The 17,033-nt window shown below is 67.1% G+C and overlaps 2 protein-coding genes across 2 annotated transcripts in view; both read left to right on the top strand.

Moving 5' to 3' along the window:
• The window catches only part of ANK1 (ankyrin 1), a 75,960-nt gene extending 70,296 nt beyond the window's left edge, over window positions 1–5,664 (top strand). The window contains 1 exon segment of the mRNA XM_075910864.1: window positions 3,999–5,664. The gene's annotated coding sequence lies outside the window, so the exon portion shown is untranslated.
• A 2,032-nt stretch (window positions 5,665–7,696) lies between these two features.
• NKX6-3 (NK6 homeobox 3) lies at window positions 7,697–11,624 on the top strand. The gene is made up of 3 exons (XM_075910865.1): window positions 7,697–9,188; window positions 10,653–10,822; window positions 11,068–11,624. The coding sequence occupies exons 1-3, from the start codon at window positions 8,819–8,821 to the stop codon at window positions 11,287–11,289; spliced, it is 762 nt and encodes a 253-aa protein (XP_075766980.1). The 5' UTR covers window positions 7,697–8,818; the 3' UTR covers window positions 11,290–11,624.
• The last annotated feature ends 5,409 nt before the right edge of the window (window positions 11,625–17,033 follow it).

Genomic DNA, 17,033 nt, shown 5'->3' with positions numbered 1-17,033 from the left:
ATGGCATTCCAGGGGAGGGGTGTGCCAGGGTGTCACCACGGTTACGGCAGCGAGGGGGATTGCTACCGTGGTTACAGGTACCATGGGGACCATGTTGGTGTCACCACGGTTACGGCAGCGAGGGGGATTGCTACCGTGGTTACAGGTACCATGGGGACCATGTTGGTGTCACCACGGTTACGGCAGCGAGGGGGATTGCTACCCTGGTTACAGGTACCATGGGACCATGTTGGTGTCACCACGGTTACAGCAGGGAGGGGGATTGCTACCCTGGTTACAGGTACCATGGGGACCATGTTGGTGTCACCACGGTTACGGCAGCGAGGGGGATTGCTACCCTGGTTACAGGTACCATGGGGACCATGTTGGTGTCACCACGGTTACGGCAGCGAGGGGGATTGCTACCCTGGTTACAGGTACCATGGGGACTATGTTGGTGTCACCACGGTTACGGCAGCGAGGGGGATTGCTACCCTGGTTACAGGTACCATGGAACCATGTTGGTGTCACCACGGTTACAGCAGGGAGGGGGATTGCTACCCTGGTTACAGGTACCATGGGGACCATGTTGGTGTCACCACGGTTACGGCAGCGAGGGGGATTGCTACCCTGGTTACAGGTACCATGGGGACCATGTTCGTGTCACCACGGTTACAGCAGGGAGGGGGATTGCTACCCTGGTTACAGGTACCATGGAACCATGTTGGTGTCACCACGGTTACAGCAGGGAGGGGGATTGCTACCCTGGTTACAGGTACCATGGGGACCATGTTGGTGTCACCACGGTTACGGCAGCGAGGGGGATTGCTACCCTGGTTACAGGTGCCATGGGGACCATGTTGGTGTCACCACGGTTACGGCAGTGAGGGGGATTGCTACCCTGGTTACAGGTACCATGGGGACCATGTTGGTGTCACCACGGTTACGGCAGTGAGGGGGATTGCTACCCTGGTTACAGGTACCATGGGACCATGTTGGTGTCACCACGGTTACGGCAGTGGGAACTGTTACTCTGCTCACTGTGGCTGTGATACCATCTCCGCGATTGTTACCCTGGGTGTACCAGGGTGGCTGCGATAGTGTTCGCGGGGTGACAGGATGTCACCAGCAGTTACAGCATGCGGGGCTCTGGAGACTGCCCTTGGCACAGCCCTTCCCTGCGCTCACCTTGTCCCTGCAGGGGCTGCTGCTATAAATAGCCGAGAGGAGTTGCTGACATCCCCGCCCTCAGGCCGCCCTGCGCTGTCAGCATGTTCTGGGGCCTGGGCCGGGGGTCGGGTTTCCTGGAATGAGGTGCCACATGCCCCAGAGCGCGGAGCTGACACAGGGCAGCTCTTCCTGGTGGCCAGAGCCCTCTGGGGGCAGGGTGCCACAGGGAGCTGCGCATGGAAGCCAGCCCCGCTCGGGGCACCTGGACCTCACACCCATGCCCCCACGTGCGCCGCCTGTGCCAGCAGCACCCACCGTGCAGTGCGACTGTCCGCGTTGCTAGCAGGCCATGCGGGGCCTCCCTGGCAGCCAGCCCGCGGTGGGGACGGGGCTGTGAGCAGTGGAGGAGGGTGCGGGCAGGGGGCCCGTGGGCTGGGGGGCACATGCCTTGGGTGGAGCGTCCGTGTGCCCATGGCAAGTAAGCGGGCAGGAGCAGGGGGGCAGGTCTGCATGCCCAGCGCACTGTGCATGGGCAGCGGGCTGTGTGCGCCTGTGGCGGAGACGGTGGTGTTTGCTGGCGTGGCCTCTGGCTTTGGTGGAAGCACCAGGCTCCAGCCCCACCAGGAGTTCCTGGCTACTCAGGGTCTGTCCCCCGGCCATGCGCATTGAGCCAGCCTGGGCTGCTGAGGGCCGGGTGCCAGGGCATGGGATGAGCACGGTGCGGATGTGGCCTGTCCTAGCTGGCTGCATGGCTGGCTGCATGCGTGGACACAGCACGCCGGGCCCCTTCCCATCAGGACGGACGCTTCCACTGCTCTCCGCCTATGCACGCATGTGTCCATGTGTGTGTGCGTGAGCCGTGTGTTTGCGTGCGTGAGTAGTGCCCATGTGTGTGTGCGAGCCCTGTGTGTCCGTATCGGTGAGCTGTATCCGTGAGCTGTGTCCATGTGTGTACTTGAGCCGTGTGTGTGTGTGTGTGTGTGTGTGAGAGAGCCATGTGTGTCCGTGTGTGTGAGAGCTGTGTGTGTGCATGGCACATGTCCATGTGCTGTGAGTCAGTGTGTGCGCGTGAGCTGTGTGTGTCCATGTGTACATGAGCCATGTGTGTCTGTGTGTGTGTGAGAGCTGTGTGTCTGAGCCGTGTGTGTGTGAGCTATGTCCATGTGCATGAGTCGTTTTTGTGTGTGTGTGTTCATGTGTGTGCGTGTCTATGTGTGTGCGTAAGCTGTGTGTGGCTGTGTGTACATGAGCCATGTGTGTCTGTGAGTCGTGTGCTGTGTGTGTATGTGCGTGAGCCATGCGTGTCTGTCTGTGAGCCATGTGTGTGCGTGAGCTGTGTGTGTCCGTGTGCTGTGTGTCAGTGCATGAGCCATTTGTCCATGTGTGTGAGCTGTGTGTGTGTGAGCTGTGTCTGTGTGTGTACTTGACCCATGTGTGTCTGTGTGTCCATGAGCCGTGTGTGTGTGTGCGTGAGCTGTGTGTGTCCATGTGTGCATGAGCCATGTGTGTCTGTGTGTGTGTGAGAGCTGTGTGTCTGAACCATGTGTGTGCATGAGCTATGTCCATGTGCGTGTGCGTGAGTCATTTGTGTGTGTGTGTGTGTGTGTTCATGTATGTGTGCGTAAGCTGTGTGTGGCTGTGTGTGTACTTGACCCATGTGTGTCTGTGTCCATGAGCCGTGTGTGTGCGTGCGTGAGCTGATTGTGTATGTGAGCTGTGTGTGCGCGTGGCACGTGTCTGTGTGCTGTCAGTGTGTGTGCATGAGCTGTGTGTGTCCATGTGTACATGAGCCATGTGTGTCTGTGTGAGCTTTGTGTCTGTGAGCCATGTGTGTGCATGAGCTATGTCCATGTGTGTGTGCGTGAGTCCTGTTTGTCTTTGTGTGTGTCCATGTGTGTGTGTAAGCTGTGTGTGTCTGTGTGTACGTGAGCCATGTGTGTCTGTGAGCTGTGTGTCCATGTGCTGTCTGTGTCAGTGTGTGTACGTGCGTGAGCCATGTGTCCATGTGTGTGAGAGCTGTGTGTGTGTGTGAGCTGTGTCCGTGTGTGTGCGCGTGCGTAGCATGGCCTGTGCCGGTGCCAGAGGGATCCAGCCTGTGTTTGTCTGGCTGCCTCGTGCTCTGAGAGCTGGGCCCCTGCCCGGCAGCGCAGGACGCCGGGTTCTGTCCCCGCAGCGGCAGGGCTGAGGGCTATTCGGCCCCCAGAGGAGCAGGAGCCCTGCCCCAGGCCGAGGCGGCTCTGGGGGGGGGCATGTTCCTCCCCGGAGCACACGGGCTGCCCAGGAACAGACCAGAGCCTCCGCCCGGGCTCCCCGCTCAGCATCGTCCCAGCGTGGCAGCAGGCCCTGTCCTAGCAGAGCCGCCGGCCGGGAGCAGGCAGGGAATGGCCTGAGAGCCCCCAGCACGTGCCTGCAAGTAACAGTGACCCCTCCTCGCCCCTCACTCCCCGTCGCCAGCGTCCCTGGAATCTGGGCGCATGGGCCCCCACTCAGGGAGACTCCAGTGCGGCCTCGCTGATCAGCAGAGCGCCCAGCGCGGGGCCGTCCCGCCATGCCTGGTGTGCATAGAACATTTATTCTGCACTTCGATGGGAAAACGGCTGCCCAAGGGCTAGAGGGCACGCGGCCCGTCCCCCCCGCCAAGCCACCCAGGGCACCATCCCCCCGGCTGCCTGGCTGCTTGTCGCATGCAGCCGGCCTGGAGCTGGTGGCTGACTCCCGCTCAGGCTGGGGCTGGCTGCAGCATCTGTCCCTTAGCTGGGTGCCCGATGCCTGAGCTGCTCTCTGGCCCAGGGGCCAGGCCTCCGCAGGGCGCTGCGTGTAACCCAAGCACTGTCTTTTCTGTCCCTCAGGGCTTCACCTCCACCCCGACCCACTGAGCTGAGCCAGGTGTGGCCGGCCCCAGGAGGCACCTTGCTCTAGGCTAATGGCATGATTTCTGTAAGAGACTCCTTCCCGTCCTCCTCGCATGACCGACTGACTGCAGACGCATGAGCCACAGTTCTTCCTCCGGACGGGACCCCAGGAACCACACGCGCACTGGCCCCCTGGCAGGAGCCTGCGGCTCGGAAGGGCTGCCTGGGCCGGGGGCATCAGCCTCCTGGCATCTCGTGGCCGGGTGGGGGACAGGGGCGGGCAGAGGCGCTGCTCTCCAGGGGCACCCAGCAAGGGCAGGGGAGCGGGTCGGCTCATGGCTTCCCTGCCCGTTTCGCCAGGGGAGCACCCAGCTCCCAGCCGCACTCGGCTCCTTGCTTGTGTGCAAAGCGCAAACTGTACAGTACTCAGCCTTGTGTATATGAACAATCGATACTATGCAACGCCCGCGGGCACGCGGCACCTGCCCCACAGCCCCGGCTCCGCGGCAGGGCCAGGCTGGCCAGGGAGGAGCGAGGGCGGCAGCAGAGTGACAGAGCCAAACAGCCTGGTGCTTTTACGCCCCTTGGCCTCATTCATTCCCTGACCCCCACCCAGAGCCAGGCCCCACTGCCCCTCCTGGATGGGCACTGGCCCAGCAGGGCGGGGACACCTGCCTCCGCCCATGCTCGGCTCGCCCCAGCACAACGGCCGCGCAGGAGAGATGCAGCAGGGCTCACCTCCCTGTCCTCTGCACCCAGGGGAGGCGGGGTCCCTCGGCCTCTCCGCTAAGCCAAAATCAGCACAGCCCCCGAGTCCCTTGCCCCATCCAGGACCAAGCCCCAGTGCCTAGGGCAGAGGAGGCGCGTCAGAGCTGCCCTGCCTGGGCACCACACACCCTGCCCTGCAGTCAGGCCAGGGCACCGGCCCCTTGGCTCAGGTTCCTGGCAGGGCCGGGGGTGGGCGCAGGTGTGATGTGACCCCAGGAGGGCTGGCTGTAGGACGGGATGCTGGGTGCCATGGCCCTCACCTCCCGGAAGGAGCCTGCATGCAGGGATCCCCGCCAGGTGGGAACCACTGGCCTGCACTCCCCCCGGCTCCTTTGCACAGGGGCTGGCATGTTTGCTTAGGCCGAGCCGGCCCCACGGGGGTGGCGCTAGCAACCCTGGCAGGGGGCAGTGGAGTAGGACAGCGCCCTGCCCATGCTGGCTGTGGAGGGGGGCGAGGTGCAAGCTGAGGCTCGGAGAGCAAAGCCAAGTAGGACACAGCCCGTCCATCCATCCCCCTCCGCTCTGTAACATAACGGCCCTGGAATGGCTGATGCAGCTGCCTTTGCCAGCATCTCCGTAGAGTCTAGTGCGGGCCCCGCTTTGGGCTCCATGCTCCGCAGGGAACGTGCCGCTGCACTCGGCCGGCCCGCGGGGCCGTCGCTTCGCTCTGATCGCTAGGCAGGCTGGAGGGGCGGGCGCTCGACCCGACGCCTGGAGAATGGCGCCAGCTGCGCACTAGACGCTTCTTAGAGGTTTTACAGGCATTTTAGTTCCTTTTTTTACTGTCATGATGACGAGCCATTTGGCTCCCCCGCCCCGTCTTAGCCCCCATGTATAGACCAGTCTCCCTGGACACCAGCTACCAGACTACGACTTAATAAAGAAATCCACACGAGCCAGGTCTTGTCTCTGCTTCTCGGCCGGGGGTGGGTGACCCAGGCAGGCAGCGGCCCCCCGCCCGAGTGCCCTGGAGCCCACGAATGGTGGGAGGGTATCAGCTGCTGCAGCGTACTGGGCGTGCACCCCCCACCTCCCCCGCACCCCAGGGCTGATGGGCGGGAGGGCTACACCCCCAAACACGTCCAGGGCACCAAAGACTCAAGTCTGCTGCCCTGCACGGGGCTGGCCCCTGACCGGCAGGAGCCAGTGGTGGGAGCCCCTGTACCAATGCCCGGAGGTGCGACATCCTGGTGGAGCCCACGGTCGCCACACCAGTGGGGCAGCCCCACCCCCGCTTAGCTTGGGCCGGCACAGCAGCCTTGTCACACCCGTGTGCTGCCCCAGGGCCCTGGCTGCGTTCCCTGCAGTGACACCCCCCCCCGGCCCAGGGAGTGGGGCAGGGCACCAGCACCCACAGCCAGGCACAAAGCCCATGCAGGGCCAAGTGTGGCTGGGGGTGGGGGGGTCATGCAGGCAGAGACAGGCGTGGGGGGGGGCACGTGCCAGGACTGGTGTGCAAGGGGAGGTACCTGAAGGGACAGGCATGCGAAGGGGGGGGCATGTGCAGGGCCAGGGGTGTGGTGGGGAGACCTGCAGGGCCAGGCGTGCAAGGGGGGGACACGTGCAGGGACAGGCGTGCGAAGGGGGGGCACGTGCAGGGACAGGCGTGCGAAGGGGGGGCACGTGCAGGGACAGGCGTGCGAAGGGGGGGCACGTGCAGGGACAGGCGTGCGAAGGGAGGGCACATGCAGGGACAGGCGTTTGAGGGGGGCACATGCAGGGACAGGCGTGCGAAGGGGGGGCACGTGCAGGGACAGGCGTTTGAGGGGGGGCACATGCAGGGACAGGCGTGCGAAGGGGGGGCACATGCAGGGACAGGCGTGCGAAGGGGGGGCACGTGCAGGGACAGGCGTGAGAAGGGGGCACATGCAGGGACAGGCGTTTGAGGGGGGCACGTGCAGGGACAGGCGTGCGAAGGGGGGGCACGTGCAGGGACAGGCGTGCGAAGGGGGGGCACGTGCAGGGACAGGCATGCGAAGGGGGGCACATGCAGGGACAGGCGTGCGAGGGGGGGCACGTGCAGGGACAGGCGTGCGAGGGGGGGGCATGTGCAGGGCCAGGCATGAGGCGGGGAGACCTGCAGGGCCAGGCGTGCGGGGGGGGGCACGTGCAGGGACAGGCATGCGGGGGGGGCACGTGCAGGGATAGGCATGTGGGGGGGCACGTGCAGGGACAGGCGTGCGGGGGGGCACGTGCAGGGCCAGGCGTGCGAGGGGGGGCACGCACGCAGGGACAGGCGTGCGGGGGGGCACATGCAGGGCCAGGCGTGCGAGGGGGGGCACACGCAGGGACAGGCGTGCGGGGGGGCACACGCAGGGCCAGGCGTGCGGGGGGGGCACACGCAGGGCCAGGCGTGCGGGGGGGGGGCACATGCAGGGACAGGCATGTGGAGGGGGCGCGCACGCAGGGACAGGCGTGCGAGGGGGGCAAATGCAGGGACAGGCGTGCGAGGGGGGGCACATGCAGGGACAGGCGTGCGAAGGGGGGCGCGCACGCAGGGACAGGCGTGCGAGGGGGGGCACATGCAGGGACAGGCGTGCGAGGGGGGCAAATGCAGGGACAGGCGTGCGAGGGGGGGCACACACAGGGACAGGCGTGCGGGGGGGCACACGCAGGGCCAGGCGTGCGGGGGGGGCACACGCAGGGCCAGGCGTGCGGGGGGGGCACACGCAGGGCCAGGCGTGCGGGGGGGGCACACGCAGGGACAGGCGTGCGAGGGGGGCGCGCACGCAGGGACAGGCGTGCGAGGGGGGCGCGCACGCAGGGACAGGCGTGCGAGGGGGGGCACACACAGGGACAGGCGTGCGGGGGGGGCACACGCAGGGCCAGGCGTGTGAGGGGGGGCACACGCAGGGCCAGGCGTGCGTGGGGGGCACACGCAGGGCCAGGCGTGCGAGGGGGGCGCGCACGCAGGGACAGGCGTGCGAGGGGGGGCACACGCAGGGACAGGCGTGCGAGGGGGGGCATAAGCTGGGGGACCCCCCTTGTACAAGCAGGGATGATTAACGTTAGACAGTGGAGCCCACCAGGCCTGGGCAAGCGCAACGCCCCCTTCCTGTGCTGTCAGCTGTGGTGCCCTGCGCTGCAGCCCAGGGATGCTGGGCCCTCCCCGCCCACGGCCGCTGTCCAGCACCGGGGCAGCTGCATGCGACCGCCGCGGACGCGCCTGGGCCCTGCTCTGGCACCCCATGCCCCAAACAGGCTTAGGCCAGGCAAGCCCAGCAGCTGTGGGCAGTGGCACCCCCCCCCACACGCGAACCCCCCCCTCCGCAGCCCCGCCAGCCGGGCCCCAACACAGATGTGCATGGACGGCTGGAGGCGCACGCTGCCGTGCATCTCACACTAACCTACACGCACACACTGACCTCCATGTGCACCCCCCCGCTGTGCTTGCACGTGCACAAGCACCTCACACCCACTGGTCCAGGCAGCCCAGTGCCCCCCCACGGCCCCTGAACGCACCTGCATGGCGCTGCCCAGCCTGGGCTCCTGGCACGCTGGCGGGCGCCCCTGGGGCCGGCGGGGGCCGGGTGTAGAGCAGGCAGCCTCAGCCCCAGCTCTGAGCCCCGCAGCCGGGACTTGGTGTTATTCTTTTACAGTCAATCTTTCAAATTGCAATTTGTCTGGGGCGAGCCAATCCGGGGCCTGTCCTGTCACCCAGCCAATGGGAGCGGAGGCCCCAGCACCTCAGCCAATTGGGGCCCCGTATGCTAATTGGCCACATCTTTATCAGAGAAATGTTGCTTGTCCTGAAGTTAAACTTCAGTGGCAGGGACCTGGGTGCAGCTTCTCTGGGCACCTGGGGGTCAGCCCGGCCAGCGCCAGCATTGCATGGGCCTGGGCCTGGCACGGCGCTCCCGGAGCAGTGGGTCCGTGGCTGCCGGGGTGCCCACTGCCTGGACAGGGCCAGCAGGTGACGCCCGGGGCGCCGGCGGGAGCAGCAGGACGGTGGGGCGCTGGCGTGGCCCCCCACGCAGGCTGGGCTGCCGGGGATGGCTTTGCTAGCACGCGGCACGGCGCTGGGGCCCTAGGGGCTGGCGTGCTGCATCATGGACGCCAACCTGCCGGGGACCTTCCTGCTCAACAGCCCCTCGCTGGCCCCCTTCCCCGAGGCCAAGGCCCCCGTGTGCCAGTACTCGGTGCAGAACTCCTTCTACAAGCTCAGCCCGCCAGGCCTGGGCGCCCAGCTGGCCGCTGGCACGCCGCACGGCATCACCGACATCCTGAGCCGGCCCAACAGCAGCCTGCTCTCCGCCTACGCCCCCGCCGGCAGCTTCAGTGGCCTGGGCTCCCCACCCGTCTACTACGGCGCCCCGGTGGGGGGCTTCGCCAAGGCAGGGAGCGAGTACCCGCCCCGGGGCATGGACTGCTGGGCAGACAGCGGCCAGGAGTGGCGAGGCGGCCGGCCGTGCGGCAGCAGTAAGTACCCCGCGCAGCCGGGGGGCGGGGAAGGACCCTCGCTCGGCGGGAGCCGCAGGTGAGGCAGACACCGCGGTGGGGTGCTGCAGGCTGCGCCAGCCCCGCTGCACCCCTGGACAGGGCCACCCCAGCCAGATCGTGCTGCCAGCCTGGTCTGAGACCTCAGCTCCCTGGGCCTGGCCCTGAGCCGGGGAGACCCTCAGCTGGCCGGCAAGTGCCGTGCTGAATGCCTTGCCCAGAGGGTTAGGCAGGAGATGGCACAAGCGCTTGGCTGGGCCCTGAGTCCCCGTTACAAGCCGGAAGCGGGTCCCCCAGGGACACAGCTGAGCCTAGGACCCCGACCTGGCAGCAGGACCTGGGGGTGCGGGCGGGCGCTGCTCTCCTTACCCCGCGCCGGCTGCCTTCCGTCCTCGGGGCGGGGACGGGGCCACGCCAAGACCCCACCCCAGGGCTGGGGCAGAGCTGGGCCCTGCAGGAAGGGGCTTGAGGGGCTGATGGGACAGTCCCCGCCCCCCAAAGATCTTCCTTCTGGGCTCAGCCCCATCCCGGAAAGCCTGGCCCGGCAGCCCCACAGTGGCCAGCCCTGAAGGAGCGGCTGCCCTGGGGCACTGCCCCACGAGCGCCTGGGCTGCGGGTGGCTGGTGTTGCCAGCCAGTGCAGAGCCGGGCCCTGGCCAGCCCGGCGAGGCCGTGCGCCCCATTCCTTGGCGGGGACCACACGGCACAAGGGCTGAGGGGCCTCTCAGGGCGGTCCTCGTTCCCCGTGACGTGGGGCTGGCGGCTGTGGTGGAAGCACCTGGACCAGGCCTGGCAGACACCAGCCCCCGTGCGGGGGAGGCCGGCGCGCCCGATACGGAGCGTTACTGCCCCCCGGCGCTGGGGGCACCAGGAGCAGCCCCACTGGGTGGGGGGTGAGCAGCCTGGGGGGTTCCTCTCGCGCGGGGCAATAGGGCGCATCCCACAAAACGTAGTGTCACTGTCGCACCGGGGAGACGCAGCCTGGTCGGAGGGGGGCAGGGCCTGCATGGGGGGTCGGTCTGGGGGGGGCAGGTCCTGCATGGGGGGGTCGGTCTGGGGGGGGCAGGTCCTGCATGGGGGGTCGGTCTGGGGGGGGCAGGGCCTGCATGGGGGGGTCGGTCTGAGGGGGGCAGGGCCTGCATGGGGGGGTCAGTCGGGGGGGCAGGGCCTGCATGGGGGGGGTCGGTCTGGGGGGGGCAGGGCCTGCATGGGGGGGGTCGGTCTGGGGGGGGACAGGGCCTGCATGGGGGGGTCGGTCTGGGGGGGCTGCCAGGTCTATTGCCCCTCGGGGGGGCCACGTCCTGCTGGAGGCGGGGGGGCGAGGGGCCCTGGGACGCGGGCAGCACGGTCCCAGCATGGCTCCCTTAGGGCGACCGCCTGGCCAGACGTGCCCTGGTCCCGCTCCGGGCGGACCCCCCCCCCACACTCTGCTCTCTCCCGCTGCCAGCGCCCGCTCACCTGCCGGACAGCAGCCACCGGAAGAAGCACACGCGCCCGACCTTCACCGGCCACCAGATCTTTGCGCTGGAGAAGACCTTTGAGCAGACCAAGTACCTGGCCGGGCCGGAGCGGGCGCGCCTGGCCTATTCCCTCGGCATGACGGAGTCGCAGGTGAAGGTGAGTGGCTGGCCGGGGCAGAGCTGCGTCGCGCGTGGCCCCTGCGCTGGCCGCGCTCCGCGGGGCCACGGGAGCCGGGGCCAGGACCCCCCGGCTTGGGCTGGCGCCGTGGGAGGTGCTGGTTCCCTGGGCACTGAGGACCTGGCATGGGGACGGGGCTGGTCCCTCCCAGCAGCACCGGGAGCCCGCAGGGAGGGAACCCCTCAGCCCCGTGCAGCCCTAACCCGCCCCCCCGCCTGGGCCAGGTATGGTTCCAGAACCGGCGGACCAAGTGGCGGAAGAAGAGCGCGCTGGAGCCCTCCTCCTCCTCGCAGCGGGTGGCGGGCGAGCGGGCTGCCTCGGAGCCCGAGGACGACGAGTACAACAAGCCCCTGGACCCCGACTCGGACGACGAGAAGATCCGCCTGTTGCTGAGGAAGCACCGGGCAGCCTTCTCCGTGCTCAGCCTGGGCACCCACAGCGGCTGAGCCCCCGGCAGCGCCCGGCGCTGGCCCCGTGCCCAAGCCCCCTGCACGCCGGCGCTCAGAGCCAGAGACTCTTGCAGGGGCTGCCCTGGGCAGGAGGGGGCAGGCCGTGAGGCTGGGGGTCCTGGCGCAGCTGAGCCGTGCGGGGACAGGAGCAGCCGAGGCCACAGAGCCCGGCTGGGAACCGGAGCAGGGGGCTCCGCCCCCGTCCCTGCCCCATGCTGGGCAGGAGGGGGCAGGGCTCCCGCCCGTGCCAGGCTGCTGGTGTTAAAGATCCTCTGTGCCCCGAGCAGGGATGAAATAAAGGTCCCAGCCCCGTCTGCATCTGGGCCGTTATTTGCTGGAGGCCCCAGCAGGGTGCAGCTGTCTGGAGCCAGACGCTGAGCTGGGAGCAGCTACCGGGAGGGTGATGCTGCTGGGGGGCAGCTCGTGGGGCCCAGCGCTGGGGTCCTGACAGCCCGGCTGGGGGGAGCCTCCTGCGCTCACGCCCTGCGAGACAGGATGTATGAACACGATAAGCTGAAGTTTGACCTGGGGCGTTGCCCCATTTTCCTCATTAGCCCAGCCTTGCCCTCTGCCCCATGGACCCAGCAAGCCGCCACCCGCCCCGCGTCAGGGCTGGTCACCGAGCCAGACGCAAACAAGCTGCATTGCTCCCTGCTGGGCCAAACCGGACCCGGTCCCTCCCTCAACGCGCCCTGGGCCAGATCCACTGACCCACACACCTTCCTGGGCCAGATCCCCCCTCGCCACTCCCTGGCTGTTCCCTGAGCCAGCCCCACCCACCCCGCTGCTTGGTGTGGGGCAGGCAGGTCTGGCACCCTCCCGCCCAGCGCCCGTGGGCCGGCCCGTGGCAGGGGGCCATGGTGCCGTTCACACACAGGCGCTGTTGCTGTTGCTGTTGCTGTTGCTGTGGCTGTGGCTATGGCCGCCCTGAGCCCTGGAGGCAAAGCCCAGCTGTACAGGGCACTGGCTGCCAGGCCGGGGGGAGCTGCCCAGACAGGCCGGAAGCTGCAGACCAATCCTGGGCATGAGGCTGGGGACGCGCCCCGAGACCCCTGTTGTCCAGCCGCCGGACGCAGCATCTGCCCCCCCGTGCCGGCCTTGCCCAGCAGGGGCAGTGCCTGGGGGGCAGGGCCGTGCGCGTGGCTCTTGGATACGCAGCGTTCCCTGAGCTACCGCAGGAGGCACCAGTTCAAAAGTCGCTCGGTAGGCCTCTCGGCGGAGCACATTAGCAGCAAATAAATACCATTTATCTTGGGGTGGTGAGCACAAGCCCATTCACCTGTCGCAGCCCCACGATTGATGCTGTGTCAATAGTAAAGGCTTGTTTCCTGCCACGCCGGCCTGCGCACACCCTGCACCTGCCCTGTGCACAGGTCCCAAGCAGGCGTGCCCCTCGCCACGCCAGGCCAGCCTGCCCAGCCCCTCCGCATGGGCCAGCGCCCAGGGGCTGCGTTGGCCTGTGCTCCAAGCCGCAGCCGGCCTTGCCCTGGGCCGTGCTGCATGGGGAAACGTGCCACGTGGGCCATGCATGGCCACGTGTACAAAGGCGCCACGTCCCCGTGTAAACACACAGGCTGCTTCTACAGCCCCAACCACAGATGCTGACCCAGCAAACCCAGGCTGGGGCGCAGGTGCCCCAGAATGGCAGGTGGTGCCTGGGAGGGTTGGGCCATGGCTGTCGCGCCGTCATTGCCAGGCCAGGCACTGCAGCAGGGTGACGGCCCGGCAGGAAGGGCTGCTACAGCTGGAGAAGGCCGCAGGCCTGACTTTAGGTTCCACCCCCACAAGCTGTTTGGTCCCTGAGGTAGCGAAAAGGACAAATGGCGGGTGGCAGGGGGTTGGGTGTCACTGCACTGGCCACGCCCAGGTGTGTGTGGGGGGGGGGGGGGGGGGGGTGTCCCGCCAGGTGCTGATCCTGGGCTCCCCGATTGCGAACCCACACGTGTGCCCGACGCTTTGCGCCAGCAAACAGCCCATCCCGACAAGCTGCCCCCCGCCACGGGCACGAGCCAATGAGAGGCCAGCGGTGAGCAAACGGGCGCGGCGTCCCGGGGAGGAACTCACTAGTGCTAAGGTGCTCGTGGCATCTCATAGTGGTCAGCATGGCGGGGGGGGGGGGGCAGCACAGACCAGCTGCCATGACCCAGAGCCTCAAGGGGACAGACCCCCACAGAACACCAGCAGCGCCCTCCACCCCCCCCCCCCCCCCCCCCCCCGTGCCTGGCAGCAGCACAGCCCAGTGCAGTGCGAGCCCCAGAATCTCCATGCAATGCACCCCCAAGACAGCACCACAGCATGCCCCCCCAACGCCACAGCATGGCCCCCCAACGCCACAGCATGCCCCCCCCAACGCCACAGCATGGCCCCCCCAACGCCACAGCATGCCCCTCTGCAATCCCAATGCCATGGCCTGGCCCCATGCAAACCCCCCCAATGCCATGGCATGGCCCCCCACATGGCTGCCCTCATGACCCCCCCCCAATGCCATGGCATGGCCCCCCACATGGCTGCCCTCATGACCCCCCCAATGCCATGGCATGGCCCCCCACATGGCTGCCCTCATGACCCCCCCAATGCCATGGCATGGCCCCCCACATGGCTGCCCTCATGACCCCCCCAATGCCATGGCATGGCCCCCCCCACATGGCTGCCCTCATGACCCCCCCCCAATGCCATGGCATGGCCCCCCCCACATGGCTGCCCTCATGACCCCCCCAATGCCATGGCATGGCCCCCCACATGGCTGCCCTCATGACCCCCCCAATGCCATGGCATGGCCCCCCCCACATGGCTGCCCTCATGACCCCCCCCCAATGCCATGGCATGGCCCCCCCCACATGGCTGCCCTCATGACCCCCCCCCAATGCCATGGCATGGCCCCCCACATGGCTGCCCTCATGACCCCCCCCAATGCCATGGCATGGCCCCCCCCACATGGCTGCCCTCATGACCCCCCCAATGCCATGGCATGGCCCCCCCCACATGGCTGCCCTCATGACCCCCCCAATGCCATGGCATGGCCCCCCACATGGCTGCCCTCATGACCCCCCCCCAATGCCATGGCATGGCCCCCCACATGGCTGCCCTCATGACCCCCCCAATGCCATGGCATGGCCCCCCACATGGCTGCCCTCATGACCCCCCCCAATGCCATGGCATGGCCCCCCCCACATGGCTGCCCTCATGACCCCCCCAATGCCATGGCATGGCCCCCCCACATGGCTGCCCTCATGACCCCCCCCCCCAATGGCATGGCCCCGCTGCACAATCCCCTCAACACCATGGCATGGCCCCCATGGCACCGCCCAGCCCCACCCCAATACCACCTTGCAGCCCGCCCCTGAACACCCCCGACTCTGCAGTGACCCCCCCAGAAGCCACAGGCCCTACAATGAGCCCCCCCCCCCACACACAGCCAGGCTCCTGGCAGCACAGGACCCCCCCGCCCCCCCCAGCTGAACGATGGGCCAGGCACGCTCTTTACCCGGCACTGGGGGTGGGGCAGCCCCAGGGTCTGCATTGCGGGAGGGCCCCATCAGGGCGCAGGCTGAGGCCGGTGGCAGGGAGACTTAAGGGCCCCACGAGCCTGGCCCCGGTTGTGCCAAGCCCTGCTCCCCAGGGGCCCCAGCGCGGCTCCCTGGCCTGGAGGAATCCCGCCCCAGCGGGCTCTGGTGCTGGGCGGCTGGCTCCGTGCACGGCGCCCTCGGCGGGGACACAGCCCCGTACAGGAGGCGCGAGATGCCCCGCCCGTTGGCCTGCACCCTCTCCCCCGTCCCCCTGGCACCCCGGCTGCCAGACCCCACAGCCAGGCGACGGGCGGCGAGGGGCCGGCCCTGCCCAGCAGACACGGTGGCAGCCATAGCACAGGCCCTCGGCCGGCCCCAGGCTGAGCACAGCTCCTGCCTCTTTACTGGGGTGCCTGGCTGGCTGGAGGCAGCACCCCCTTTCCTTTGTGTGCCAGCTCGGGACCAGGCTTCCCCACAGAATGAAGAGGGGCCGGGGCAGCCCTGGGGCGCAGGTGGGGCCCGCCAAAGAAGTCCCAGTGTGCCCGGGGAGCGGCAGGCCGGCTGGAAGCCTCTTACCAGGGTGCCAAGAGCAGCATCCCGCTCTGGTGCCTAGCCAGGAACACGGGCGCGCTGGTAGGTAGAGAAGCCCCGCCCAGGAATATGGGGCTCCCCTGCAAACCCCTCCAGCCGGCAGGGTCTTGGGGCTCCTGGCCGCCCGGCCAGGAGCTGGGGCTCTGCTCTGCAGAGGACGCCGGCGGGATATTTTTTTTTGACATTTTCTAAGCTGGCCGGTGGGCTGACAATTTTTAATGTACTAACTGCCTGGTCCAGTGAGCTGATTAATTGGTGCTGGAGCGATCAATACAAAACAGAAAATTAAAACAATTTTAAAGTGATTAAGTAGTTTAACACCTGTCTGCCGCCACGTCAGCGCTGGGAGACAAATAAAGCAGGTGGCAAAGGGCCTCCTGCAGCCAGGGAGAGTGACAAATAGCAGCTGTAGCCAGCCTGTCCCAGCCCACAGCCTCTGCCTCCGCCCTGCCAGCAGGGCCGGCTCTGCCCCACAGCCCCTGCGCTGCCAGGGAGGGTTCACTCGCCCACCGCCCTGCTCATGTCTCCAAGCCAGGTGGCACGAGGAGGCAGAAACCTGCAAACCCCCTCCCCCCAGACTCCCAGGCATCGACTGGACACTGCCACAGCTGCACCTGGCCTGGCCTGCACCGGGGCGCCAGGGCCAGTCTCCCACCTCGGCACAGGACTCATGGGGCCAGCAAGCGATCCAATGGACGGAGAGTCGCTCCCCTGAAAAACCTAGTCCCCCCTTCTGTTCCCTGGGGCCCTGCTTCCTGTACCATGCACTGCTCGCCCTAGGGAGCTCAGCCTGCTGCCGCCCTGCGCTGCACACTGCCCGGTCCAGCCTGGCGCTGACACCCTAGTGCTGTGGGGATGCCTGCCTAGGCACAGACAGGGCACTGCTATGCAGAAGCTCACAGCACTTGCATCTGAGCCAGGCACTGCACTGGGGAAGCTCACAGCAAGCTGCAGGCCTCTCTCCTGGCACTTGCTGGCTCCTCCCGTCCCTCCGGATCCAACGCCGCAGCAGCGTCTGTGCTTGGCCTGCAGCCCTCAGAGCGGGGTGGCAGGACTCAGAGCAGAGCCCTGACCCAGACAGGCCCCGGCCGGCCGGGCTGTGGGTGTACAAGGAGACTGTTTGCGGGTGCTGAGCACGGGCAGGCCGCCCTGGCAGGCAGATGGATGGTGTCTCCACTTCAATTCCACATCCCTTTTCTCCCAGACAAACCCCGTCGGATTTTCATAAATCAAAGCGCCACGCTGTTTAATAAAAATTTATTGACTTACAAGTGATTATTTATCAAAAGGCCATTAATAGCAGCCCCGGGAATGATGTGCTGCGGGGTGGTGCAGGGAGACTAATAGGAAATCAATGCTGGCAGCAGGGCAGAATGCAGACGAGGGGCCGAACGCCCCTGCGCCTGCCTCCCCGCTGCTGCACCAGCCAGAGCCGGCAGCGGCGCCTGGTGGGCCGCCCAGAGCACCCCTGTTTATTTATCGCTTACAAATGAAATGATCGATACTTTTAATCTAGAGCTAAATTTATTAACTTTCCCATCGGAGAGAGACGTATTGACTGGGGCCACGGGCAGGGGGAGCGCGGCAAGATGGATGGAGCCTGGCCCGGACACAGCTCGCCTGCCGGGCCTGCCCAGGCAGCAG

The sequence above is a fragment of the Pelodiscus sinensis genome, chromosome 28 (assembly GCF_049634645.1).
Source record: "Pelodiscus sinensis isolate JC-2024 chromosome 28, ASM4963464v1, whole genome shotgun sequence".
Classification (NCBI taxonomy): domain Eukaryota; kingdom Metazoa; phylum Chordata; order Testudines; family Trionychidae; genus Pelodiscus; species Pelodiscus sinensis.
The sequence above is the reverse complement of the archived record's forward strand: the minus strand, read 5'-3'. Positions and strand labels throughout refer to the sequence as shown.